We start from the raw sequence: 26,604 nt of genomic DNA on the forward strand, positions 1-26,604 counted from the left end.
TTGGGCCCCTCCTCTTCAAGGTCCCACCAGCTCTTAATAGCGCTGCACTGGGGACTGAGCGTCCAACAATGAATCCTTGGGAGTACACCGCACTCAAACCATAGCAGTGGCAAAACTTCACATAAAATTCAGCAAAACACTCGGGAGAGTGAATGCTTGGTAAAACCCATGGAGAAAATCGGATTAGCTGCAACCCTAGAGAGTAATATGTTCTGATTTTGAAAACTTGCTGGTAATTGGAAAATAAAACCTTAAAACTCATTTTTAAAAGGATGCTTATTTAGGCCAGCGCCGCGGCTCACTGGGCTAATCCTCCACCTGTGGCGCCGGCACGTTGGGTTCTAGTCCTTGTTGGGGCGCTGGATTCTGTCCCAGTTGCTCCTCTTCCAGGCCAGCTCTCTGCTGTGGCCAGGGAGTGCAGTGGAGGATGGCCCAAGTGCTTGGACCCTGCACCTCATGGGAGACCAGGAGAAGCACCTGGCTCCTGCCATCGGATCAGCGCGGTGCACTGGCCGCAGCGCGCCGGCCGTGGCGGCCATTGGAAGGTGAACCAACGGCAAAGGAAGACCTTTCTCTCTGTCTCTCTCTCTCACTGTCCACTCTGCCTGTCAAAATAAATAAATAAAAATAATAAAAAAGGATGCTTATTTTTATTTATGTGAAAGGCGGAGAGAGAAAGAGAGAGCGAGCGCAGGTGCTTCTATTTACTGTTTCACTCCTCAAATAATCACAGGAGCCAGGACCCTGGAACTCCATCCATGTCTCCATGTGTCTCCCAGAAATCCATGGGAAGGATTCAGGTACTTGAGCCATCAGCTGCAGTCTTCCAGGATGTACATTAGGAAACCAGATGGGAAGCAGAGGAGCCAGGACTGTCACCAGCTACTGTGAGAGGGATGCAGGAGACCCAGCAGTGTCTGAACCACTGGGCCAGGTGCCTGCCCCAGTTTACGAGTGGACTGTTTACTGCTTCACACAGTTGTGCACACATTTGAAAAGCCCATTAATCTACATCACAAGCCAAAGAAGGCAGCTACAGACCTCGGAGATTGTGGAGAAGGGAGCGTTGGATGAGGAATAGGATCACTGTACATGTCAGAGTAGGTCTACACAAACTCTGAAGTACAAAATGGAAAATCGATGTAGGAGATGAGTTGGACTATACTTTACCCAAGGGTTCAAAGTTAACATTTCCAACATAGTTCAGACATGGCACACCTTCAACTGTGATACCCTGAGAAGAATGCGACAGCACTCAGGTGGTGTACCTGCCCCAACTACAAAACCTGAAATCAAAAACTAATTAAAAATTAAAAAAAAAAATTTACTTAAAAAAATTTTAAACCACCCCCCCCAAAAAAAACACCCTGAAACCAAATAGGAGGAAACACCAGATGAATCCAAAAATGAGGGACACGCTAAGAATAAATAGCCACTATTCTTTTTAAAAAGTGAATGTTTTGGTAGACTTGAAAAGGTCAAAGGGGACTAGAAATGCAAGATGGCCGCCAACTGCAGTGCAGGCTCCTGGGCGGGAGCCAGGCCGGGAACAACACGGCTGTGAGGAGTACTTGGAGACAACTGCCGGAGCTGGAGTATCGACTGTGGTCCGGATGCAAGTGTTCTGTCCGCGTCAGGTTTTACATTTCCTGAGTTGGAGAACTAGGCTGGTGTGACTTAGAAATAGCCTTCTGGTTACAAACTGGAATTTTAAGGGACAAGAGGGGCATGACCTATGCCACCGGCTCTCAAATGGTTCGGGAACACAGACGTACTCAAATATGGATAAGATGTAGAAGGGGAGAGACAGATAAGCCAATGCAGCAAAGTGTTCCATATTGGTGACCTACAGAAGGTTGCATGGAAGGTCTTGGTACCATGCTTGAAACATGTCTGTTAACTTGAAATTCTATTTACATGGTATTTACATTGTATTAGGTGTTATAAGCAATGTGGGAGGTGATTTGAAGTATACAGGAGGTGTGTGTGTGGACTGTATGCAAATACGACACCATTTTATATGATGGACTTGAGCATCCCCCCCCCCCTTTTTTTTTTTTTGACAGGCAGAGTGGACAGTGAGAGAGAGAGAGACAGAGAGAAAGGTCTTCCTTTTGCCGTTGGTTCACCCTCCAATGGCTGCCGCGGCTGGCGCGTTGTGGCCGGCGCACCGCGCTAATCCGATGGCAGGAGCCAGGTGCTTCTCCTGGTCTCCCATGGGGTGCAGGGCCCAAGGACCTGGGCCATCCTCCACTGCACTCCCTGGCCACAGCAGAGAGCTGGCCTGGAAGAGGGGCAACCAGGACAGAATCCGGAGCCCCGACCGGGACTAGAACCTGGTGTGCCAGCGCTGCAAGGCAGAGGATTAGCCTATTGAGCCACGGCGCCAGCTGAGATTCCCCTGACTCTTCACGACCACGCTTTCCCACTGGGTTTTCCCTGTGAAGCAGCAAGGAGCACAGACAGTGTTGCTGCACCCAACAGTCCTTCCACAGCGGAAACCAGCGGTCCGAGGCCCTCACCGTAAATGGTGCCAGTTCTTTGAACCACTATCTCCTACACACAAGGTGTCTGAGCAACATCTCAGCCACTTAGAAGATACCGATACCTCCTCGAGTTTCCTCACTTACAGAGTGGGAAGAATAATCCACATTTTGCAGGACTGTTACAGGAACGAGAAATAGTATACATGATTCAAAAAGTTCGTGGAAACGTGTATCATGAAAAAATATAATGCATAGATTTCAGTGTTTTTTACACCAAGATAAACTTAAATTCTATTTTCCACAAACTTTTGGAACCACCCTCTCACCTGCTCCATCCTCCAACGTTCTCTTCTTGAAAATACAAACACGGTGCTGTTATGTTCTCCTTAAGATGCAGTGTCCAGGATTGGGCGCAAGACTCCAGCCATGATGTCTCTCAGAACACCAGGGCAGGATCCTGTCCTTGGGGTGAGTAATGTAGTGACCACTGGTGGCACCACGGACATGCATCATATTTATGCTCTAATGAGAGATACCTTCCACTAGTGCACTCTAAATGAAGGATCATTACTGTGGCAGGAAGCATATATTAAAAAAAAGATCAAAGCTTTGTTCAAGATCACTTAGAAGAAAATAGATACATGGGTGTGTGAGATGCTGGATTGAACTGGGGCTGAATCTGAGCGTGAGAAAACAAATATTCTGAATGCTGCCTATAAAGTTCTGTTTTAATAAAATGTGTTGGATACATTAAAATAATTGTTTTTTTTCTGGAAAGACAGAGAGGAGAGGGAGAGTGAGCTCCCTTTCTTTGGGTCACTGCCCTTATGCCTGCAACTCAGTCCATGCCTCCCACATGTGTGGCAGAGACCCAAAACCCTGAGCCACTACTGTTGCTCCTTTAGGGAGCCAACTGGAGTCAGGAGTTGGAGCCAAGAATCAAAGCCAGATACTCTGATATCTGGTCTACAAGTGTCTTCACTTGCACCTTAATCATTAGCCAAACGCCCACCTCTGGATAAGTTTTGAACTTGAGATCTGAGCTTTGAATACATGTGGGACTGTCTCCCCTGCTTGGTACCTGTGGGAGGCTGAGCTGTAGTCGCTGTGGGGACGGTCCCCAGGCTTGTCCACCGAGAGGCAAGTCCAGCCCTCGCCACGGCCCGCTGATAGTTGTCATAGAGCGTCTTGCCATACTAGGGAGCAGACACAAGGGAAGAAAGAAAGGAAATCACTTGTGTCAGATCCTGCACTCAATTGCAACATACACATTGAGAAAAAAAAAAACTTCACGCCTGTTCTTTTCCATCTTTGTCCATTATGGAGCATAATTCAATAAATATGTTTTCTTATGTTCAACGATTCTCCATATTAGCAGAGCCAATCAATATTTCCACCTGCACATTAGAGGCGAGACTAAGCCCCATAACTCTGACTCTGTGTGTCTTCATGGAACTCGACCCTAGGTTCCATCCTGTGTTTTTCAGCTGCACACCGAGCCTAAACTCTTCAGGGGTAAACCCTGAAGTCTCGAGCAGAAGTCAACCCTTGGGGTTCACATCATAGGAGGGGTCTCCGTCTCCATCTGCATCGCACCCGCCTATGTGGATGATCCAGTGGGCAAATAAGTGAGATCATGTCTGAGGCTATACCCAGGATGGGTCACGTGGCTCACGGTCGCACAGAAGCGAGGCCCAGGTCAGGAAGCTGAGTGGCAGATTCCAGGGAAATCCACATGTGGGCTCACCTTGGCAATCCGTATGCCCATGACCCACTGGTTGAGAGCTCTTGCGTCATCACAGCAGAGGTACTTGATGTACTGAGACTCCTTCTGAATCTGAGGGTGCTGGAAAGAAGCAGTTTTAACGCCAGTTTATAGAATCTTCATTTCCTAGGAACTCAGAGCATCATTCAAAATAGCTTTCAAAAAACTTAACATATATGACTCACTGAGGTAGTGGCAAAAATCGTAGCAATTTTACAATTAGGAAGGGGGTACTGGGTACTTCTAAAAATGGCTAAATCTTGAAAGAATTTAAGAAATCTCATATACTTGAGCATAAGCACATCTTACTAAATTATCAGTAATTATTTTCACTTCTGCATTTTTAACATTTGCAAGTCTTCACACATCTATCATATTTCTCTCTCTCCCAAATCTGAGTTGCTTCTCTGTCAGATAAAGGAACTTACCATTGTAAGTCTTTTATTTTTTTTTTTAAAGTGGACACAACTTAGACTTGGTCCTTGTGGGATATTTGGTCTTTTAAACAATATTTTCATTTTATTTGAAAGAGAGCTCTCCCATTTGCTTGTTTACTCCTCAAATGCCCACAACAGCCAGGGTTCCCTTGGTCAGGCCAAAGCCAGGAGCCAGGAACTCCATCAGGGTCTCCCATGTGGGTGGCCAGGAGCTGCCTCCCAAGGTGTGTATTAACAGTAGGCTGGCCTGGAAGTGAGGAGCTGGGACTCTGATATGGGATGCAAGTGGTGACTTAACTACTGCATCAAACACTCAAACGGCACTGGATCTTCACATCAGTGGGACTCTGGCAGGCAGCTGGGGACTAGAGACCTTGCCGCTCCTGCCAGTGGCCTGGCCTGTGCCATGATGTCTTTGCCCAGGAAGGACAACCAGACACAGACTCAGCGCTTGGTGAGAGTTTAATACAAATTGTATATATTTTACAAGAAATGTATTAATTATTATTAATAAATTATTTATTAAATTTATTATTTATTATTAAATATATTTGCAAGAAATTGAGGCTCAGAGAAGTTGCTATTACCCTGTAAACTCTTGGGGGAAGGGTCTCTTGAATTATCACCCAGAATTTCCATATTCATATTAAGCTATGAAGCCAAAATTCCAGACTTCTTCCTTTTGGCCCTTTGAGCTGATTGAGGGACTCTGTCTATTTTTAAATGTGCACTGCTTTCTTTATTTAGATCTGGTGGCCCTCAGGATCTGCCTCTGTCAGGTTTGGAGAAGGGGCGTCTCCTGCTTGCCCAGGTATCTGGCACTTTGCCCCTCACCTGGGCTCAGCAAGTCCCCAGGATGCCAGAATGTTGCTGTAATTTTCCAGTCTGGCCAGCAGGTGGAAGCAGAGACACTTTGGAATGACTGCTGCACGTTCCATTGTTACCGTCATTCAATGCTTACGCCTTCATTCTGAATGTCGGATTTTATTTTCACAAATGTCAATAATTTGAATGTAGATTTTCTTTTTACAAAATGTTACCTTTGGAGGCCCTTACCATTGCAAGTCTCCATTGATTCAGGTAGTTTGTTATGTTAATTAGCCTGAAAGTCATACTGATGTAAAATATTAAGTTGAGCTCTTATTAGACGGAATAAAACAGTTCACCAGGGCCTGTAGCACTCCCATAGAGGGTAAAGTTCACAGGGCCAATCCAACACCCTGGTCTTTTCTGCACCAAAAGCCCGGCTCCCTAACCTACAGCTTCATTCTTTTCCATGTTGCCATGTAAAGGGGCAAGCTGGCTTCTTCTTTTTAAGTTAAACAAAATATATATTTATTTATATATTTATTTGAAGGCCATAGTAACAGAGAAAGAGAGAGATCTTCCAAATGGCCACAACAGCCAGGTCTGGGCCAGGCTGAAGCCAGAAACCAGGGGCCAGGAACTCCATCCGGGTCTCCTACATGGGTGACAGGGGCCCAAGCACTTGGGCCATCCTCCACTGCCTTCCCAGCCCACAGCAGAGAGCTGGACTGGAAGAGGAGCAACTGGGACTAGAACCCGGCGCCCATATGGGATGCCGGCGCCGCAGGCAGAGGATTAACCAAGTGAGCCATGGCGCAGGCTGAACCTGCATTCTGATATGGGACGCTGGCATTGCAAGAGACAGCTTAACCCACTGCCTTAACACTGGCTCCTACTTTCTTCTTTCTAATGTTTATAGTTGTTCTGAGCAATTTTTTTTCCTTACTGAGACATTTAAAAATTTGACATTGTTACCCTTGGCTTAATATATTAATTTTTCTTCTGTTTGCTTTTGCTTCATGTGCATGTTATGGGAGAACCAAGTTTCCAGGAACAACTGTCCGTGTAGAGATGTCCACTTAAGCAGTGTGGCAGCTTCTTAAGTATGTTACTCCTCTAAATATCATAAAATGTGGTCATTTCCTTAAATAAAATGGCTTTTTTTTTTTTGACAGGCAGAGTGGACAGTGAGAGAGAGAGACAGAGAGAAAGGTCTTCCTTTTCCATTGGTTCACCCCCCAATGACTGCTGTGGCTGGCGCGCTGCGTGCGGCCGGTGCACCGCGCTGATCCAGTGCCAGGAGCCCAGTGTTTCTCCTGGTCTCCCATGCGGGTGCAGGGCCCAAGGACTTGAGCCATCCTCCACTGCCCTCCCGGGCCACAGCAGAGAGCTGGACTGGAAGAGGAGCAACCAAGACAGAATCCGGCACCCTGACTGGGACTAGAACCCCGGTGTGCCGGCGCCGTAGGCAGAGGATTAGCCTATTGAGCTGCGGCGCCGGCCAATAAAATGGCTTTTGAACATGGAACAGAGGCAAGAATGCTTGAACTTGAGTTCTCACAGTGGCTCCTCCCATGATGACCTTGTCTTGTCCTTTCCATCAGTGGGGCTAATCTCCCCAGATTCCTTCCAGGAATCTGTGCCACGGTACTTTTCCTAATAGTTCTCATTAGGAGAAGGAAAGAACACTGGGCCTCTGTGTGGTTGAGGCCTGGGAACTGCAGAGGGAAGTGGCAGGGAGAGCTGCGAAGGCACTGGAGGGAAGGGCCAGGGTCAGACTGGGATCAGACTGGCACCTGCAGGCTGTGGGGGCCCTCGGACATTTTCAAAACCTAATTTATTTTGAAAGGCAGAGAGAGAGAGAGAGAATGAGAGGGAGAGAGAGATGCTCTCATCATTGGTCTACTCAAATGCCCACACAGTCAGGGATGTACATTCTTCAAAAGGAGAAAGCCAGTAAGAATACAGAACACTAAAGGAATATAATTTTACATTGTGAGAAATACTGTGAAGAAAATTTGGCAGTGTTAGGGGTAGGAAGCAGGTAGGTGATGAGGCACAGTGCACCTTCCATGACAAAACCACATCCCATGATGCCTGACGACACTGAACGTGGTGAGAAAGAATTCACAGAGGAGCAGGTGCAGTCCAAGCTCAGCCTGGGGACGTGCACCCGAGAAAGAGCACAGGCCGTCCGTGCCCTCTGGTGTGTTTCCTGTGGCGATGTGCAGCCTCGCTGGGGACAGGTGGTACCCATTCTGCCTCCTCAGACTGAGGGCCTGGGTCAAGGGTATTGGCACCACCTCTGGGAACTGGTTAGGAAAGCGAATTCCTGGGTCTGACCCTAGAATTACCAAGTCAGAAACTCTGAGGGCCCAGCGGGCTGTGTGTCTTAGCCTCCAGGTGACTCTGGTGCACACAGTTAGAGAATATTTAGTTCTGCAGGACAGGAATGATAACTACCATACATTGAGTGCTGAAATGTTTCTAGACATTGTACTAATGAATCTATGGGGCTATCTTATTTGATCCTCATAAGAAGGGCTGGTACTCTTTTCTCTTCTTTGAAGATGAGGCCATGAGGCTTTGGATCTCAATAGTTATGTCTAAACTCACCATTAACAAGAGACAAGCCCAGGACCTCAACTCTAATCTTCTTGTTCAACTCCATGCACTGACATTAAGCTCACACTGAATTAGAAAGTTATGGATCGGGCACAGTGGGACAAGCTGCCACTTGGCATGCCCACATCCCACATCAGAGTGCTGGGTTCAAGTGCCTGCTCTGCTTTTGATTCCAGCTCCCTGCCAATGCACACCCTGGGAGGCAGCTCAAGTACTTAGGTCCCTGCCACCCACATGGGAGACCCAGATTAAGATCCAGTCTCTTAGCTTTGGCCTGGCCTAGCCCCTGGCTGTTGTGGGCATCCTGGGAGTGAACCAGTGAACATCAGATCTCTCTGCCTTTCAAATAAAATGAACAACTGCAGCAAGAAAGAAACTCTAGCTTGGACTTTGTGGTCAGTGCACATCCATGGAATTGAAGCCCTCTTGCAATCTGTGCCCCAGTGTTTTGCATTTTGGAAATCAATTGGTCATGAGTATTTGAATATCAAGAGGTTGTTTTTCTTTCTTTTTTTTTTTTTAAGTAGACAGAGGGGCCGGTACTATGGTGCAATGGGTTAACGGCCTAGCCTGAAGCACCTGCATCCCATGTGGGCGCCAGTTCGAGACCTGGCTGCTCCACTTCCAATCCAGCTCTCTGCTATGGCCTGGGAAAGCAGTAGAAGATGGCCCAAGTCCTTGGGCCCCTGCACCCATGTGGAAGACCCAGAAGCTCCTGGCTCCTGGCTTCAGATCAGCGCAGCTCTGGCCATTGCGGCCATTTGGGGAGTGAACCATCAGATGGAAGACCTCTCTCTCTCTCTCTTTCTGCCTCTCCTCTCTCTGTGTAACTCTGACTTTCAAATAAATAAATAGATCCTTTTTTTAAAAAAAAGTAGACAGAAAGAGAAATAAGTGATCAAAATGTTCATAAACAAATTAGGTTTCCCAAAGCACGACAAACGGTTTTATTCAGCAATTTAATAAAAATCCCCGCTGTTCTGGGAAGAAACTGAGAAGTGTGCTGAACAGCAGACTGAGCAAGGGGACTGTGCGTGGAGGAGCTGCTTGGGAACAAAAAGGCTCCTCTTCCAGGGCAGAAGGGAACCCACACTCTGCCAGGCTTGCTCGCGACTCTTGCTCCCAGACCTACCAGGCCCTGCTGGCTCCTCCACCTCTGAGCCTTCTCTGCCCTCTGCAGGGCCCTGGGTCTCTGCAGCACACCCAGGCCTTGCACAGCAGCTTTTCAAAGTCTGAGTTCAGTGCCTTGGGACCCAGCATTGCTACTCCTGGTGCAGCCTGGGGTAGCCTCTCGTCCCAGATCAGAGATTTCAGCTCCTGCCATGGTACTAGGACCTGCTCCCAAATTCCAAGTCAGCTTGAGAATCTGAGTCCTGACCTGTTTTCTATGTCCGAATCCCCATCCCGGGTGGACACTTAGTATGGCTTGGGACACCCATATACTGTATCAGAGGTCCTGGTTCGAATCCTGGCTGCTCTGCTTCCAATCCAGCTTCCTGCCAGTGCACACCCTGGGAGGCAGCAGGTGGTGGCTCAAGTACTTGGGTGGGTGACCCGCATTGAATCCTGGGCTCCTGGCTTCAGCCTGGCCTAGCCCTGGCTATTGCAAGCATTTGAGGAATAAACCAGTGGGTGAAAGATCTCTCTCTCTCTGTGTCTCTGACTCTGTCCCTTGCTGCCTTTCAAGTAAATACATTTAAGAAAAGACCAAATGTTTGAAAAATTTTAGGCAGAGATAACAGTCATTGAGGGATGCCATTTGAAGTGAAAGCAATGCTTCCCTTTTTTTATTTTGTTGATAGAAAAAAAAAGTTATAATGTTACACTTGTGGTTAACTATGCAACATCCAACACTTTATTCCTTAAAAGAACATGGGAACTCAAATGGTTTCCAAATGCAAATTAGGGACCCCTTCTGCCCTACCTTTAAAACGAAGCAGTGGTCCGTGGGTGCTTTATATTTCGCTCTACACTGAGTTCCATAGTAAATGTTGACATTCTCAAACTGTATGAAACAGGCCAGGTCGCGAGATGTCTGCAAGACAGGGAGGGACAAAGATAACCTGAGCTGGCACTCAATCATTTGCCAAGGCTGCGCTGGATGGCAGGACACAGGAGTACATTTGAAAATAGAGCAATGACTGAATTTTTAGATAGTTGATGTGAACACTGACTCTCAACGGTTTTCTCAAAGCCAGGCCTGTCCAAGAAATGAAGGCATGCAAGGAAAGAAAGACGCGTGCCTCGGGCCCAGGCATGGTGTGGAAGATGGGGGTGCATAGACTCTCACATTCCAGGACGGCCTGACCTTGAGCCGTCATTGTCATTCCTGATACAGCCAAGACCAGGTGACCACCCAGGCAGAAATTTCATTTTTGGCTTTTGCCATTCTAAATCAGGGATGGCTTTTGTGATTGAGCATTTAAAAAAAAAAAGAGAAAAAGAATCCCTCAGGATGAACAATGAGAGGTAAATTGGCCGATGAGTAAATCAGCACCCTTGTCATGTACTTCTTCCCGGGAAGGATGTCTTTCCTGCTGCCAGCGTCGCCATGGAAACAGAGACCGCTCTTCCGGGGGTCACGTGCTCCGTGCAGACTGCAGGCTCACATTGGTTCCACTGCTCTTTTTCTTCCTTTGTCTCTTGACACAGGATATGATGCCTTTCGAGCAGATACTCTGGGAGGGGTCGTCCAAGCTGGAGCGGCCACTTGGAAGGACATTCCCGCTACATCTGCATGGCTCCCTGGTCCTTGTCCCCTGCAGCTTCCTCTCCAGCGCTCACATTCAATTGTAAAAGAAAAAATGCACGCGGGCGGGAAGTGTGGCCCTCCGCTCACTCCCTCCGGCCGAGTCTGGACATGACCAGTGTTGCTGGGGGAGACACCTCTCACTGCTTGTGAGAGAGAGCACCTTTCCGTGACAGCCCGTGGCTCTCGGTGTTTCTTTTTCTGTGAATTCTCAATGCATAAGCGGAATCTGTCTTCCAGGAGTGTGTCTATGGTTTTCTTCCTGGCTTGTTGACGTCTTTATATTCTATGGATAGTCCTGCCTGGTTAGCCACGTTGCGGCTCCCCTCTCTGGCTCTCTGCCTAGGCTTTCCCTTATCCTGTGGTGGTTTGAGCCATGAAGAATTGGAAACAACCTGATACGGTCCAATCGGCCAGTTTTCCCCCGTGTCATTCTGAGAGTCTGCTTTTGCTCAAGATGGCTTTACCCATCCCAGTTAGGAAAAGAGTAACCCATGTTTTCTTTTACAATTGTATACTCCCCCCCCCCCCCAAAGACATTTGAATCAACCTGGAAGTTAGTTCGGTACAATGAGTGGGGTAGAAAACCATTTTCTCCAAGTGTATGTACAGTCATTTTAGTGCTGTGTGTTGTCTGCTGCTTTCCCCATCACCATAAAATGCCAACTGTAGCTTCCCCTCCATTACATGGCTGTGTGCTGGTCTGTCTGTCTCTACCTGTACCATTTTTATTTACAGTTTTGACTTCCGGGAGGCAGAGGTCTATTTCAGTGGTCTTCACAATTTTTGGGGGGGAGGAGGGACCGTCTTCTTTGGTGCATTGTCTCTTTCTGGTGAATTTTAGAATTAGTATGTGAACCTCAAGTAAAAAAGAATCCTGTTGAAATGTCAATAGGGATTGCACGGAACTTACAGAAAAATTTGGGGAGAATTAATATCTTTTCATCCAGCCATGTGCTACATTTCCATCTATCCAGTTCTGCTTCATTTTCTTTATTAAATTATAATAATGTAATAAATTATAATAAATACAGTAACAATCTTATATATCCTATGGTGTATGGGTCTTGAACATTTCTTAAGTTTATTGCTAGACATTTTGCATTTTTTTGTTTTTACCATGCATGGATTCTTTTGCATTGTATTTCAGTTTGTTTTGTTTGGGTAAAGGAGAATACTTACTTTTTTTTCTTTTTTTTTTTTTGGTCCTCTTAGTTTTCTTCTCTTCTCTTGTCTTATATTGTAAGGTAGACATTTATATGAACTGTGAATTTGAGTGTTTTTACCTTTTCTTCACCAATACTTACACTTCTGATTCTTTTCTTTGATTTATTGGTTAGCTCCTCCTTCCTAATGTTAATGGTAGCAGCAGGAGAAAGCATTCTTATCTAATTCTATTGGGAACACTTCTTTTTTTTTTTTTTTTTTTTTACTTTTTGACAGGCAGAGTGGACAGTGAGAGAGAGAGAGAGACAGAAAGAAAGGTCTTCCTTTTGCCATTGGTTCACCCTCCAAGGGCCGCCGCGGCTGGCGTGCTGCGGCCGGCACACCGCGCTGATCTGAAGCCAGGAGCCAGGTGCTTCTGGTCTTCCATGGGGTGCAGGGCCCAAGCACTTGGGCCATCCTCCACTGCCTTCCCAGGCCACAGCAGAGAGCTGGCCTGGAACAGTGGCAACCAGGACAGAATCCGGTGCCCTGACCGGGACTAGAACCTGGTGTGCCGGCGCCGCAAGGTGGAGGATTAGCCTGTTGAGCCACGGCGCCGGCCGGGAACACTTCTAATTTTTAGTCAGTGTGCTCCTGGCCATAGGTTTATTTCTAGATCCGCACTGAAATTCAGAAGACATAAGATTTCGAAAGCAAAACGAATTATCTGTAGATCAACTGTTAGGTCCATGGTGTGGGCCTGGAAGGAAGACGGCACAATGAGAACACATCCGTTCTAGGCCGAGACCCGGCTAAGATGCTGGTGCTCCAGGAGGAGCAGAGCTGGGGCTGTGCCCTCCCACAGGGACACCCGGACCTGGCCGGCCACCGTGACTTCAGCTGTCCGGGAAGGCAGGTTAGGCCATTTCAGTGGCAGCCTGCAATCCATAAATATGCCATTTGGTGGTGCCCTGGATTCAGAAGTGAAGGCAAAATGCTTTGGTCCACCCAGATCCAGACATGAGATCCGGCTCTATCCTGCAGCTTTTCGCAGGAGAACCAAAGATGGAAATGCTCTAACCCTTTAAGAAAGGCCTTAGAGAGCATCAGTGGTGAGAATGAGACCTCAAATGACGTCTCAGAGAAGAACAACTTATTCTATGCTTGTCGACTTGAGGCCGTCATCTCAAATCACCAAGTTAAAGTGAAATGGTGTCTAAAATACTTTGCTAAATGAGACGGGGAAATGCTTGGTGTACCTCGGAGAGCAATTTAAATGCTCCGAGCGTAAGGGCTAGAAATCTCAACTAAGATCTTCTCAAGACTTCTAACACTTCCGTGAGCCGGGTCTAAGAAGCAGTACTGAGGTGAGCGCGTCACAAGAGACTGAGGCGTTTCGGGGGGCAAAATTCTTTAACCTTCAAGAGACAGCGATGGACAAACCCCAAGGAATGCAGCAGTTCTGTCCCGTAGGACAGGTATTTGTGTAAACATTACAGCTTCAAGGACCTCACAGCCACAGAGCGGCCAGGGAAATGACTGACAGCCACAGTGCTTTTCTGGTTTTGTGTGTGTGAATTCTGACCTTCGTCTTTCCCTTTGGGACATAGTAAATTCCAGAAGCCCGTAAGAGGAAATAGCGCCGTTTCCAGGATTTCTTTCCGTCTTCTTTCAGATACAGAGCTCCTTCAAGTTCAGGTACAATGATGGACGTGCCACAGAAGCTTTCCTGAAATTGACAGGCCCTTGACGTTAAACACATGCAAAGGAAAGCTGGCACAACACACACTCTTGTCCATATTCCCATAAACTTACAAATTAGCCTTTAGACAGAAAGGTTTGCCCGCAACTCTGATGGGATGTGCATGCTTGCCCTCTATGGTGTTTGTCAGAGGAGGAAGAATAACACGGGAGTCCAGAGCCATGCTCCGTGGGGAGCGTGTTTGGCCTGGAGATTGAGACAGCCACATCCCATCCTGGTTTGATTCCCGGCTCTGGCTCCCTGTTCCAGGTTCCCGCTAATGCGGACACTTGGGAGGCAGCAGGTGATGACAGGCACTGCCACCTGCTATAGGGGACCTGGTATGAGTTCCGGGTTTTTAGCTTCAACCAGACCCAGTCCAGCCCTGGCTGTTGTGGGCAGCTGGGGAGTGAACCAGTGAATAGGAGCTCTCTGTCTCTCAGCTTCTCAAAAATACAAACCAATAAAAATAATAGAGTTCTGGCTCCTGGGTTAGATGCCAGCATTCTTGACCATTGAGCTCTATGCCTATGGGCTGTGAACCAGCAGTTTCCTTACCTGTGAAAGCAGAGAGAAGAGAAACAGCCCATTTTCACCAGGTACATTGTGAGTGTATATAAACATGGTTTATAAAAGCAAGCACTTAGAAATGGGCACTGCTGTTATTACAAATAGGAAATGAGAAAACTGATTATTCTTCATAAGTAAAATGACCACTGTAGTTGACCCTCGGTATCCATGGGGAGCAGTTTCTGGATCTCGCGTGGTTACCAACGTCCTTGGCTATTTAAGTCCCTGATATGAAGTGGCATGGTATTTGCACAGATGCCATACTGCTCCCCATACACTTTAACTCCTCTCTAGATCACTTACAATACCTAATACAATGTAAATGCCGTATAAACACTCCTTCTGGGGGCCAGCTTTGAGGTAAAGTGGGTAAAGCTGATGGCTGTGACACCAACATCCCGTATAGATGCCAGTTCAAGACCTGGCTGCTCCACTGCTGATCTAACTCCCTTTTTTTTTTTTTTTAATATTTATTTATTTGAAAGACAGAGTTACAGAGAGAGGTAGAGACAGAGAGAGAGAGGTCTTCCATCCGCTGGTTCATTCCCCAGATGGCCACAACGGCCGGAGTTGTGCAAATCCAAAGCCAGGAGCCAGGAGCCAGGAGCCTCCTCTGGGTCTCCCATGCGGGTGCAGGGGCCCAAGGACTTAGGCCATCTTCTACAGCTTTCCCAGGCCATAGCAGAGAGCTGGATCGGAAGAGGAGCAGCCAGGACTCAAACCAGCGCCCATATGGGATGCTGGCCTTGCAGGCAGCAGCTTTACCTGCTATGCCACAATGCTAACCCCAAAAACAATTTTTAAAAAATTAAAAAAGGAATTCTTAATCCAATTTTGTGAAAAGCAAAATATGTTTTCAGAAGTCATATTTTTTACAACTGGTAAAACAGTCGAATAATGTAAATAGCTATAATTTAGTGATAATTCGATTTTGGAACCTCGAGTTGACATTTTAGTGCACGATCCAGAATTTCCTATTGCAATGCAAAGCAAATAATTTAAAAACAGACACAGCAACCATCCTTGTGTGCTCACTCCGCAAACCAAGCTCACCTCGAGTAAGGACTCCTTGTTCTTGGCATTCATTTTCTCATTGCTCTCCTTGCCTGCATTTTTCCCTTTGTTATTCAGGTAGAAATTCTAAAAAAAAAAATGTTAAAGATCAGATCAGGACATGTTCATTATCACACTAGACACCTCAAGGGACTTGTGATCTTGCAGGAGAGAGGGACCCACAGGACACAGGGGTACAGCATCTGTCACCCGACAGGGCCTTGCAAACGCATCACCAGGGCAGGAGTTACACGTCCCCTTCCTCCCACAGTGCACAGCCCGTGAGAAACAGACAACACTGGCAGCCTGAATTGCTCGATTTCCTGGGGTAGAGCATCTGGGTCCATGCTAGAATCCGGGAGACACTCATGGGCTGGGAGGGGCTATGAGCGGAGTGCAGATGGCGCCAGCATCCACATCCGGGACAACCTGAGCCCCTGTGGATTGGAGATTCTGGCTCTTGAAGGGAAACCTGAAATCTGAATTTTTGTCAACAATGCTGCCTCTTTTTTTTTTTTTTTTAAGCACTGCATGGGTCCATCACAACACCAGCTCTGATACTTGGCAACTTCTAAGGCCACAGAGGAGTGGAGGACGTTGCTGGAAAGGGAGCCAGCCTCAAGGAAGGGGAGGGAAAAGACAGCTGGAAAACCTTCCTGACTGAGCCACAGGGTCAAAGCACAGTTTGTAGTCATCAGGTGTCACACAGGTAGCAGACCTGTTACATGGTATCGATGAGACGGCTGAACACTAACGGTGTGAGCGTCCGAAAGACCAGCGGCACGCAAGCTCTAACCCTTACACCACCAGGACAGCTGAGGTGCCCACAGAGGCTGAACGTGTGTCACAGACAACAACTGTCCCAGGGAAAATTGAGGATCTCGTGTGCAAATGCAGCGTTCTATAAAACCATACCAAGACTATGTGGAGAGTGCACCTCAGGAGCTCTGCAGCTAGGGACCCTCCGGAATCCAGACACAACTGTTTTTCACAGTGCAGGACTGTTCCTCCGGGTGTGCGCTCCACAGTGTCTTGATGTTCAATAAAATGCATGTTTCTGGAATCCTAACCTACTGAACTGGAATCTCTGGGGAGAGGCCTGGAAATGTGCCTTCCAATAGATTTCCTGAATGATTTTTTTATGCACATTGAACTCTGATATACAAATATCCTGGCCAGAAAGTTAGCAAACAAACTGTAGGTAAATAATGTGTACAGAATTAGGGTATCTTATAGAAACGGAATGCATAAAAATGGTGATTTGCTAACTTAAATAGAGAAATGGGAGTGGGTATTGTGGCACAGTGGGTTAAGCCCATATTCCGTATCAGAGTGCTGGTTCTGGTCTTGGCTACTCTGCTAGTGTGCCTGGGAAGGCAGCAGATGATGACCCAAGTCTCTGAGTCTCTGCCACCCAGGTGGGAGACCTGGATAAAACTCCTGGCTCTGGGCTTCGGCCTGGCCCAGCCTTGGCCCTTGTGGCCATTTGGGGAGTCAACAGTAGATGGAAGACCTTTCTCTCTCTGTCTCTGCCTCTCTGTAACTCTGCTTTTCAAATAAATAAATATTTAAAAATATAATTAATTAGTGGACAAAGAATAATTATGTGTATTTATGGGGTACAATGTGACATTTGATCTATGTGCACATTACAGAAAGATTCAACAAAGCTAATGGACACAGGCATCAGCTCACCAATTTATCTTTTTGGGGGATGAGCATGTTAAGAATCTGTTTTAGAAATTTTGAAATATATGAGACATTATTATTATTAAGTGGGGTCACCATGCAGCACACAGTAGGTCACTCAAACTTATTCCCAGTCTCACTGAAACTTGGAGCCTTATTTAACAGAGGTTTTGCTAACACAGGAGTCTTCACAAATGACAACCCAAAGAGCCAGGCAAAACCATATTGTTATGTTAAGTCTTGTGAAAGAAGTAGGTATGGGAAGGGACCCAGGATTGGACAAAAAAGGGTCTGATCTATCTAACGGGGACAACCTGGTTGTAGGGCAGGGCTCAGCCAGGCCGGTTTGCTCAGAATCCTTCCCCAGGTATAGGGCGTGACGTTTATTATAGGAAAATCTTTGGGGGAAGGGCGAGGGGCCGGTGAGAGCCCTTTTGAGGTTTGCTGGCTTGCTTTGGGGAGAAGAATTCTAGTTTCAGTAACTTTGGGGAGAGAGAAGGTCAGAGACAACATGTTGCTTCCAAGGCCCTCCTCATTGTCATTGCCAAGTACTTAGTATTCCAAGGTGCCATACTTTAGGGTATTGCATTTTGAGCCCCGACATCCCTGCCCTCATCCCACTCTCTTGAGGGACCCTGCTCCAATCCTCACCTAGCCACTCTGCTATTTGCAAGGTGACAAGTGACAAGTCAGTTTGAACAAAGAGACATGCCTGCCTGGAGCCAAAGACCCTGTCCCCATCTCCCACCCCCACCCCCACCTTCAGCCCACAGTCTGAAAACCCAGGGTTCTGGGATTCCCTGCTTTGAGACTCTGTCCTGTGCTACCCTCCTGAGCATGGAGGTATCACTGGTGTGGGCACCCCCAGCCAGAGGGGTGTCTAAGAGGTAGCAGTTTGCAGGGGACTGTGGGGTGTATGGAGCACTTTTGGGCTACAGTGTTCATCCACTGTGCATCAGGCAGGGTCCTGTGGTGCAGGAAGAATGCACGCATGGAGGCTGTGGGTACCACACCACCACCTTCCTGCTCAGAGCTGAAGAATCTAAGAACTCTGAATTCAAACCTCCAGGTCATTTTGTAGGCAGCTCTATGAAGGTGGGCTAGAACACATTTTATGTAGCTGCTTGTGAACTTGGCTTGTAAGTTTAAATACATAACTAGATGGTATTGAGCCTTCAGTTGGGTGTGCGTGTTATGGGAGGGCCTGCCCAGAGGTGAGTCCTCTGTCCTCTGCAGGATTCCATGCTGCTCCCCCTTCCTGCAGGGCACTGGCTATTGCTTCTGACGTCATGCCATCTTCCACATGTGTGTGCAACCTCGGGTCCTTTTATTCCACTCAAGAAATGCTGGGTGAGGATTCTTGAGCAAACGCTGGGCGTTGTGGGTGAACCCAAGGAAGAAAGGAGTTAAATCCTTATCCCTTAGTTTGTCCTGACTTCCTACAAGCAACCTGAGGCTAGAATCATCTTTTCCCTTCTTTGACTCTCTATAGCTTCAGAGACTGTGCAGCACCACGCCCCAGGGACCAGGCCCCAGGTCAAAGGCCAGCATGGCCCTACCACATGAGCACCCTGTTGGTGCCTTCCTCCAAGGGTGCTCGTGCCCTCCCGGCCTACTTTGTTTCCTTCCCTTCTCCAGGCCAGTCTTCCACACTGAAGCAAACAGCAGCGACAACAAACAATAATAATTTAGTGGTACCATTTTTACCTACAATTATTAAGAACACTGAATGGATGATGGCCCTTAATTCTCGCAACACATGTTTAGAATAAATTATCTCATTTTTTTCAGACAAGAAAGTAAAACTTGGTGAAATTGAATAATTTGTCCAAGGACCCACAGCTGGTAAGTGACAGAGCCAGGCCTCTGACCCCATCTGTCTGGTTTTAGGGCCCGTACTCTCAGCCACTCTATGACGCTGCTTTCCAGCAAGCGTTTCTTTAAAAGGCAAATAATTTTATCCCTATCTTAAGTCTGGCCTAAGGGTTTCTCTTCCACACAGTGGACTATAGCCTAACCTGATGTGGACACAGGGTGTAAGTTACTCTGGCAGTCAGTACCTGAGTCTCAGCCAATCACGAACCATGTTCAAATAAGACCGACACCAGCTGCAACCAATCACTTCCGTTTTCTGTCTGCCACACACGTCCTTTTCTCTGGCTATAATAAAACCTGCCCACTTCCATGTTGGGGCAGGACAAGGGCAGGGATCCTGAAAAACTGTGTTCCAGTGAACTGTGAAACCGTTCGGGGACCTCTCCAAGGATATGCAGGCCTTGATTTCCACATCCTCAACTCCATGTCTGCCTGGGAAGGGACAGCGCCTTTTACAATCAGCTTTCCGGGCTGCAGAAGGCAAAGCCCCTCACAGCAAGGCAGAACCATACTGCCCCGTTGGGAAGCTCAGAGGCCCTCAACACTCGGTGGAGACACTGGTGCCGAGAAATGGGAAGGTTCATTGCCAACCATTTTGGAAGTCTAAGTGACGCTTTGCTTTCAATACAATGGAAAGTACCGAATGATCTTGACAGCTGCCAGAAAGCCTCCTCTCTGGGCCTTCTGTAACTTTTAATTTGGAACCTGGAAGGTGTTAGAGACCTGCATGGCGTTCCACTTACTGATGTGAACAAGGTTTTTCTCGACATTTTTGTCTCTGCAGAGTACTTAACACAAAAATGAAATATAGGAATAGAATTGATGGGGAGCATCCATCTTTTGTTCCTGCAATCGATCAGATGTAAATAAGCCTCCATGTACTTATGTGAAGTGATGGTATGGTCCCCATTGCTGTCTTAGGGAGGCCTGGCCATTTTTCCAATCTCCTGGAAATACTTATGAATCCTTCAATGACCGTTCAGAAAAAAAAAAAAAATCACAATTAGAGCCATATCTGTTCTTGTGACCAAAGATCCACAGTGACAGTGTCTGGCTCAAAGGTAGCAGTCTGTGGGCTCAGATGTCAGAGGTGGCTGTGCAGAACCACTGAGGGTCTCGGACCCTCACCAAGGCTCCGATGTGGCTTCTGCCTCCTGGGAGTGAAGCTAAAACAGTGACTGACACAAAAAGCTGATAACCAGGGGAGTGCAGGTGTCTCTTCTATAGACTGATTTCATTTCCAGTGGGTAAGTGGCCAGTAGTGGGGTTGCTGTATCATATGGTGTTTCTTTTTTTTTTTTTTTTTTTTTGACAGGCAGAGTGGACAGTGAGAGAGAGAGACAGAGAGAAAAGTCTTCCTTTGCTGTTGGTTCACCCTCCAATGGCCGCCGCGGCCAGCGCACCGCGCTGATCCGTAGCCAGGAGCCAGGTGCTTCTCCTGGTCTCCCATGGGGTGCAGGGCCCAGCGACCTGGGCCATCCTCCTCTGCACTCCTGGGCCACAGCAGAGAGCTGGCCTGGAAGAGGAGCAACCGGGACAGAATCCAGCGCCCCGACCGGGACTAGAACCCGGTGTGCCGGTGCCACAGGCAGAGGATTAGCCTATTGAGCCATGGTGCTGGCCCATATGGTGTTTCTAATTGTAGTTTTTTGAGAAACTTTTACGCTGTTTTCCATATTGTACTAACTTACATTCCCACCAACAGTGTGCAAGGGTTTCCTCTTCTCCACCTCCTTGTCATCAGATATCTTTTGTCTTTTTGATAATAGCTCATCAAAGAGATGTTAAATGTTGGAGGAGACAGACATGTTTACTCTGGCCGGTTATTGTACAGTGTATACAAAAAGTCACCTGGCACCCATAAATATGTGTAATTTTTATGTGTCTGTTAAGAAAAGCTGATAAATTGCTTTAAGATGACCAGCAGAAGGCTTCATTAGTTGATACTTTATTTTTCCTTATTTTAAAATGACGTGCTCTGTTTCTACCTCCCAAAGCACAGACGAGTCATCCTACTGGAATTCCTGCTTAATTACACAACTTTTGGGCCACAAATTTGCAGCGCTTGGTTTTGCGCCATACATGTATTACAGATGAAATATTTTAGGTGACTGTATTATAGATGACTGCTGAATTCCAGCCGAGATCCAGCTCCTCCACATTTAGACAAAACTTCACAATGTATCAAGTGTTTTTCATGTTGCATATGATCCTTTGAGACAGGAAGTGCACTGGCATCACAATTCCACAAAAGAAGCTGAATTTCAGTGTGGTCAGCACCCCGAGGTCACACAGTCAGCAGGTGACCGTGAGACACAGGTGTGCAAAGCCACTTTCCCAGTCATCAGTGGAATTACACTTTGTAATTCTGCCTGTATATGCACACTGCTAACACTCCCCAAATCCTGTTTCTGATTTCTGAGCTTAACGTCCCCCTTCGCAATCATTGCTTCTTCCCCAGTTCTGCCCCCAGAGAGTGTTGAAGATTTCAGTATTGAGAGTTTAAGTACGAAATTTTTATGGTTCTGTATAATTTAGTAATTTTCCAGGTGAATTGATACTCCGGACAGGATAAGTGCTTTCCCAGTCAAGCTGCAAATAAATGTTAACCCATTGGCTATGGGTAGGCGAGGAAGGAGCAGACTGGCTTTGAACTTGTGAATGCAGATTCCAAGGTGAAAGGCAGTCGTGGGCTCTCAAGCATTCTGGGGATCTATACCTGTGGGATCTATGGGAGTAGGCACCCCTGTCTCTATGGGAACATGCACCCCTCTTTCCTAATGGTATAGAGGACATTATTTACTTTGCAAGGTAATATGGTTGTCCAGGGTGGTGAGCTGGTCAGGCCTTTGCAGGCATTTCTATACCGAAAGCAGAAGAACAAACTTGGGGTTATTTGGATTTGGGCCTTCTGGGATCAGTATCTTCTCATTGTGTAGAAACTGAACCTGTTTAGTGACTTCTCAGACTCAACAGATGTCACTGGTGGGACTGTCCTGATGCCAGTATGCCATTTACCTAGTCAAAGGAATTCTATGATTCTAGAACATTCTGGATCTAGAGAGCTCTGACTGGACGAATCAGCCTATGGGGACTGTCCATCCATGTCTGCAATGGAAGCCATAAATCAAACCCACACCTGTCTTTGCCCCTACCTTCCTCATTTGTAAAGGAGAAATAATAATCACCATTCTTGACCCTTATAGCTTAAGACAAAGATAATATACACAAATCTCCTAGTTTAGCACAGAGTCTGTGTTAGGACCATAGAAGTGCTTGCTTAACGTTTCTAGCAATTTCTCTCTTCTCATGGATCATCACTTTATTCTCTCTGTAGTGATAACAAGTAACCTCTGTTACAAACTTGATGAGAGTAAGTTGCTAGGTTTGACACTGCAGGAAATGAGGTGTCAGTTCCTATCAGTTTCACGTCGCAATCAAGAAGAAAAATCCCTGGACACAGGGGCAGTTTGAGGGCACACTGACAGGGACACCATCCAGTCCATTACTTTCCCCCTTTGTCAATCCCTCGGAGCCTGAACCCAGGCTGGATGCTGGTACCTCAGCAATGGAGAGATCCCCACAAGCTCAACAGCGAAGGGAAGGATCCCAAGGAAGAACCCAGAGGTGGATCTCTAACCACGTGTATGGATAAATTATTGCCCTGCTGTAGAAAATGCTAATGGGAAATGTGTGAATTTATGGCTCGGCTACGGAGCGCTTCTCAAATCAGACTCTGATTTCCCTGTTCCCTTCCTTGCCCTCGCTCTCCTTCTGTTGCCTTTTCTCCTCCTGCTGTCTGCTGGAGGTGGCGACGCCCTCCAATGTTCTTCAGCATTTCTTCCACTCATTTAGTTCCCTGGGGAGCCGCCGTGATGACTCAAGTGGGAGGCCCATCACATTGGCAACTACACTTTAACAGAATTTTTACCAACTTCAATGAAATGCAGGATATATACGGGTTTTGGAATGAACAGTGATTGAAGATAAAAATCTAAGGTGGTTAAACAAAAGAAGTTCCAGGTTGTGCTCGCAGAAAACACTTTCCCTGAAACTGCTCTCCTCGAAGACTTCTTATTTTTTGTTCTATACTTAGCGTAACAATAAGGATTTTTTTTTTTAAAAAAACCTATCAAAGTACAGGATTTTCACAGATTTCAAGTAATTCAAAAATTTCAATGCCTCCCTCTTAGGAGCCAAGGCATCAGTATGAGAATGGTCACAGTTCACTTCTGTCACCCTAGTGGGAGCCACACTGCACCCACTACCCATGCAGTGCACTGATCAGAAGAGATTATTTAGCCAAACACTGAGAAAATGGAAGTACTTAAAACCATCCATTTCAATCACGCCTCCACTTCAACTGTGGTCTTTAAATTTGATTGAAGATTAGAAGAATCTACCTACCTGTCTTTTAAAATTTTTAATTTATTTATTTTCATTTTATTTGAAAGGCGGAAAAGAGAAAAAAGTGACAGAGAATGATCTTTCACCCACTGGTTTATTCCCCAAATTCTCTACCAGCTGGAGCTGGGCCTGGAGCCTGGCACTACATCTGAGTCTCCCACGTGGGTGGCAGGGAGCCACCACTGCTGCCTCCCAGGGTGTGCATTAGCAGGGAGCTGGAGCAGGCAAGTGGAGTCGGAACTTGAACCCAGGCACTCAGCTATGGGAAGCGGAAGTCCCTAGTGGCATCTTAACCGCCGTGCCACAGTCTGCCCCTACTTGGTTATGAAGAACATAATAGACTAAAGCATTCCTTCTGTTGTTTCACTCCCCACATGGCCACGATGGCTGAAGCTGCACCGATCCAAAGCCAGGAGCCGGGTGCTTCTTCTTGGGCCATCTTCCACTGCTTTCCCAGACCACAGCGGAGAGCTGGATTGGAAGAGGAGCAGCCGGGACTAGAACCCGGTGCCCACATGGGATGCTGGCGCTGCAGGTGGAGGATTAACCTACTGCACCATGGCGCTGGCCCCAGACGGAAGCATTCCTTAGGAGGATTTCTAGTCGCTATGGTAGCAGCTTGCAGTAGGGGAAAGCTCCACCCAAACAGCTGGACAAGCTGGATTAAAAAACTCTGCGTGAGGGCTTGGGAGGACTGCTGGGGCAATCAGGACTCAAGGGGAAAAGATCCAAGAGAGACAGCAAGGATGTGGAAAAAAGGGAATCCGTGCACGCTACTGGTGGGAATGTAAATTAGCACAGGCATGGTGGAAAACAGTATGGAGGCTCCTTAAAGAAACTAAAAACAGAACTGCCACAGGATCCAGCAACCCCACTACATCCTGAGACATGAAATCTGTCAAAGACATCTGCACCCCGGTGTTTACTGTGACACAGGGGTCTAAGCAAACAATCGCTAAGACAAGGAATAGCCTGAGCGTCCGTCAGCTGACGAACAAAAGCAGAAAACGTGGTACATGTGCCCAATGGCATGCTACCCCGCTGTAAAAAGAATGGAATCTTGTCACCTGCAACAGCAGGAGGCCATTATGTTAAACGGAGGAAGCCAGCCACAGAAAGACAAGCACCACACGATCTCCTGCGTGGGATCTGAGAGAGTGGACCTTACAGAAGTCGGGAGTTGAATGGCGGTTACCAAAGGCCGAGGAGAGTAGCCAGGAAGGAGAGTGGGCGAACGACTGATTGACGGGTGCCAAGTCACAGTCAGATAAGAGAAAGAAGTTCTGGGTTTCCATTAAACTACAGAAAATGATAAGGTACCATGCATCACCCCCCAAATAAAAAGCTAGAAGAAGGCGTTTTGAATGTTTTCACTATGAGGAAACGATAAATGTTTGAAAAGAAAGGTATGTTTACCTGATCTGAACATTACACAATGCATACATGTAGAGAGATCGCACATGGTACTCCCATAAATACACACAATCTGTATGTTTTAGTTAAAAATAAGAATAAATGTGAAAAGGAAAAAAACAGGAGGGAACCGCAATGAGGTGGCAGACCTTCTGAGAGCTACATTTCCCTAGGGCACTTGTAGACACGTAGCCCAAGGTGAGAGCTGAGGCCAAGGACTTGAGCAAAAGTGGACAATCAAATGGATGACACACACTCGGAAAGGAACTTGTATCACTGGCTTAGGAAAATTCAACTTGGTACCACAGGGGGTACCATTACACCCCACAAAATGGCTGAAACGTTGGCAACCCCAGGGGCTGCGAAGGACTTGGAACTGCAGGAATTCTCACACAACGCTAATGGGAGGCCATGCCATAGAATCTTTCTGGAAGACTTCGTGGTGGACTCTCCTAACGCTACACATACACATGATCTGTGATCCAGCAGTTGAACTCACATGTGTATTTGTACAGGAAATGTCTACAAATGTCCAACAGAAGACATGTGCAGGATATTCCCACCTGCAGTACCTGCTAAAGCCCCCAACAGAAGCAAGCCAAGTGTCTAGCAACAACATAACGGATGAATGTATTTTGGCAGAGTCACACAACAAAATCCTAAATGAAAGAGGATGAAAGATTCCATTTGGCAATGAAAGAGAACCAACTCCTGCTAGAGGCAACAGAGATGAAAGGTGCAAGAAAGCTACACACGAAAGAGTACTACCACCTGACTGCATTTTGTATAAAGTGAACAAATGCAGGTCTAAAGCTTGTATAAAGTAAACAAAAGACAGGGGAATAGTGAAGACCTCTGTGAGGGGGAGTAGTGACCAGGAGGGGGCGTCAACGAGCCTGCAGGAGCTCTGTTGATGCTCTAAGGCAGGGGTGGGGAACACTCCACCCACAGCCATATCGGGCCCCTGAAATCATTTGTCTGGCCCTGCCAAGGCAATGCAAGCAGGACTCGCAATTCAATAAATCGATAGCAGGCTTATTTTCAAGCTGATCTTTTCGTATGGCCTGCGAATGATGTTATCAATATCCAAATGGCCCTTGGCAGAACGTAAGTTCCCTCCCCCTGCTCCTATAGGGGTGGTGTCATGGCTCTATTTACTTGGTAAAAAGCCCAAGGGTTGCACAGCTGTGATGTGTACACCAACTCATCAGAGATTGTTGGAAACTGCTAACGCCCACTACTACCCACCCTCCCCTTCCTCCTCTTGCCTTTGCTCCCGGGCAACGTTGCTGTAGACGCAGTGTGAGAGGCGCCTCCTGGAGGACTTTACAAAGAGCAGTACTGCCTCTCTCAGCTGCTCTCCTAGCTCAGTGTCACCACGTCACATGTCAGCGGAAGTCTGGTTGTGTCTTCCCCTGGCTCTCTCTCCCTGTCCGTGGGCTGGGGAGAAGTCACGTGACAAAGCTGCCTTGGCTGATGGCAGAACCTTGCTATGAAAACCTCCCTGCCTCTGTCTGACCTGTATGTGCGAGAGAACTGAGCGTGGAGCCTGGATGACACACTGACGTAGACAATGTCTTTGTCACGGCAGTTCCGATGGTTCCCTCACTAACATAGATATTGAGGCAGGGTCTTGAAAGTAGCTTTAGGGTGAGAACACTCGCAGTGTTTGGTATTTATCACAACCAATATTATTTAGTTATTTTGTTGTCAGTTGGCCACTGTGTAAGCTAGGGAAGAACTTGGACAATAGCGCAGTACAAGGGAGAGCATTTTCCCATGGGGAGCTGCTATGGAGTCTGTCAGTTCTGCCCCTGGAGATCCAGGTGTTGGTTTTCATA

At 47.1% G+C, this 26,604-nt stretch overlaps 1 protein-coding gene across 1 annotated transcript in view; it reads right to left on the reverse strand.

Annotated features, from left to right (window-relative positions):
* The window catches only part of APBB1IP (amyloid beta precursor protein binding family B member 1 interacting protein), a 98,970-nt gene that overhangs the window by 6,563 nt on the left and 65,803 nt on the right, over nucleotides 1-26,604 (reverse strand). The window contains exons 8-12 of the mRNA XM_062211167.1: nucleotides 15,380-15,466; nucleotides 13,601-13,744; nucleotides 10,045-10,155; nucleotides 4,234-4,332; nucleotides 3,568-3,682 (exon numbers count right to left, since the gene is read on the reverse strand). Coding sequence (XP_062067151.1) covers nucleotides 3,568-3,682; nucleotides 4,234-4,332; nucleotides 10,045-10,155; nucleotides 13,601-13,744; nucleotides 15,380-15,466 — 556 coding nt within the window. The remainder of the gene's footprint in view (nucleotides 1-3,567; nucleotides 3,683-4,233; nucleotides 4,333-10,044; nucleotides 10,156-13,600; nucleotides 13,745-15,379; nucleotides 15,467-26,604) is intronic.

This window comes from Lepus europaeus, chromosome 14, assembly GCF_033115175.1.
Source record: "Lepus europaeus isolate LE1 chromosome 14, mLepTim1.pri, whole genome shotgun sequence".
NCBI lineage: Eukaryota > Metazoa > Chordata > Mammalia > Lagomorpha > Leporidae > Lepus > Lepus europaeus.